The 2,138-nt window shown below is 49.5% G+C and overlaps 1 protein-coding gene across 1 annotated transcript; it reads right to left on the reverse strand.

Annotated features, from left to right (window-relative positions):
- Window positions 1-295: 295 nt before the first annotated feature.
- On the reverse strand, window positions 296-984 carry LOC125525908 (uncharacterized). Its single transcript, XM_048690916.2, has one exon. The coding sequence runs from the start codon at window positions 945-947 to the stop codon at window positions 363-365; it is 585 nt and encodes a 194-aa protein (XP_048546873.1). The 5' UTR covers window positions 948-984; the 3' UTR covers window positions 296-362.
- Between the last annotated feature and the right edge of the window lie 1,154 nt (window positions 985-2,138).

A 2,138-nucleotide genomic window follows, 5' to 3' on the forward strand; every position in this document is an offset into this window, starting at 1 on the left:
CAGGGACATGGCCACACATCATGGGGTCGCTGATGACGGGTCCTCCTCGCCAGTGTTGCTCGTCCTGACGTGGTCACCATCGTTGTGCGAAGATGCATTGCAAGTGTTCGATGAAATATATGAACCATACGTAAGTTTTAGGGAGTTGAGTTTAGGAGTTCGGTTAGAAACCACACTTTTTTAAGGAGCAAATATACTCGTCTAAAGGATATTTGGTAGTTTACTCCTCTAAATTATATGGGGTCGATTAACAATGCTCTTAGATCATACTTGTGAAACTAGCTATATAGCGGTGTAGCCAAACCCTGCATATTTATTTATTGCTCTTCTGTGTACATACCATCTCTATATCTGCCGTACGCTCATATGCCTAGTAGTTTACTATCAAGCATGTGAATCAGCAGTAGTTTGTATCGGTCGGCCCAGACCAAGTCATACAGCGGCGTCGACTTCAGAGGCGGCCGCATCAGCCGGATCCAGCAGCTCTCCAAGCTCTTCACCCCACGTGCAAACTCGTCGGCAACCCCCACGAAGCGGCAGTTGGGCAGCATCTCTTTGGCGACGTGGTTGATAGAGCTTCTCGCCGCGGCGTAGTCGTTCAGGCACCCCTCGTAGGCGTCCCTCTCCTGGCCAGAGAGCGAGGTGTTCTGACTGAGCTGGTTCCTCGCGGCGAGCCGCGTGGCGTCCATGGATTCCACGGCGAACCGCGCGGCAAGGATCACGTACCCGGTGGCCCCCTCCTTTTGCGACCTGGACATGTCGACGCCGCCCCAGACCATCACATGGATGCAGAGATCTTGCAAGAGCTTCGTACCGCACGACTGGCCGCAGGCAGAAGACCCGTCCAGCGACAGCACGCCAGGGCAGTCCGTGCTTGCGGCGGCCATGCCAAGGGGTGCCAGGAGGAGGAGAATGATCTTCACCATAGTCATAGGGAGTGTGCGCATCTCTCTCTCTCTCTCTCTCTCTCTCTCTCTCTCCGTGGGGAGATGTTTCTTCGTGAGTGCAAAGTATCTATACACATCGTTCGCACTGCTTGTAGCATTAGTTGATTGTGTGTGCTTTAATAGATTAATTAATTAATTTCATTTAATGACTTATGTGGACCAGCATGACAAGATAGCATGCATTGCAGATTCCACGCGCATGACAGTTGAGGAGTATATATGGTATAAGAAAATTTGGATTTGTATATTTTGCATTAATATTTCAATATATTCTACATAAATGATGGTATAGGGGTGGGCATTGGGTTTCTATGATTAATTTGGTTCGGTTTATTCCGGTTTTTATTTTTTAGTTTCTGTAAATGAGCACCGAAATAATCAAAATGAAAAAGAAAAACAAACTTTATGAACTGAAATTGTTCGGTTAACCGAAAAACCGAAGTCTATGTGCACCATCGATAAAGCAACGCCAAAGTCTCACATCACATGGCAGCAAAAGTATTCTCATTTTGAGCCAATAAAATCCACCCTTTATCGAAAGGGTGTTGCTACGCGTCCGCCGGCCGATGTTTACATATTGTCCGCCGTCTCGATAGTCGTTGGATGCCCGAGCTGATAGCCTTCTGATGTAGTGTCTACGTCCGGCATGCCCACTGGTTACTTCCCGCAACCAACACTCTATTGCAGAAAACAAGCCTGCATGCCCACTCATTACTTTCCGCAACAAACACTATGTTGTAGAAACAAGACCACATGCCTACTCGTTCCTTCCCACAACAAATGCCCTGTTGCAAAAACAAGACCGCATGCCCACTCGTTACTTCCCGCAACAAACGCTTTGTTGCAGAAACGCTCTGCAACTCTGTTGCAGAAATAAGAGAAATAGCAGGGAGTGCCACCATTACCACATCGGCGACAAAATGGGAGAAGGGGTCTCTGAACTGTACCTGCTTGAGTCGTCGCCGGCCACCGCTGATCCCGAGCCAGTTGTCGATGCCACCGCGTTGGATAAGCCCTGGTCGCCCAACGCCTTGCGCCGCCGCGTCCGCCGCCCTCCCAAATCAAGCCGCTCACACTCCCAGCCATACGAGCCCACGCTGCTGTAGGATGAAACCCCTCTTCTATTATCCAGTTGCAGGAATGGATGTCCTGAAACAAGAGGTGAGTTGCAGGAAACGGACACGCCTCCAG

This window comes from Triticum urartu, chromosome 7A (genome assembly GCF_056163025.1).
Source record: "Triticum urartu cultivar PI428250 chromosome 7A, HENAU_Tu73, whole genome shotgun sequence".
Taxonomy (NCBI): domain Eukaryota; kingdom Viridiplantae; phylum Streptophyta; class Magnoliopsida; order Poales; family Poaceae; genus Triticum; species Triticum urartu.

What these genes read in the sequence shown, in the direction of transcription:
- LOC125525908 (XM_048690916.2), bottom strand. Translation starts at nt 947, where the DNA reads ATGCGCACACTCCCTATGACTATGGTGAAGATCATTCTCCTCCTCCTG.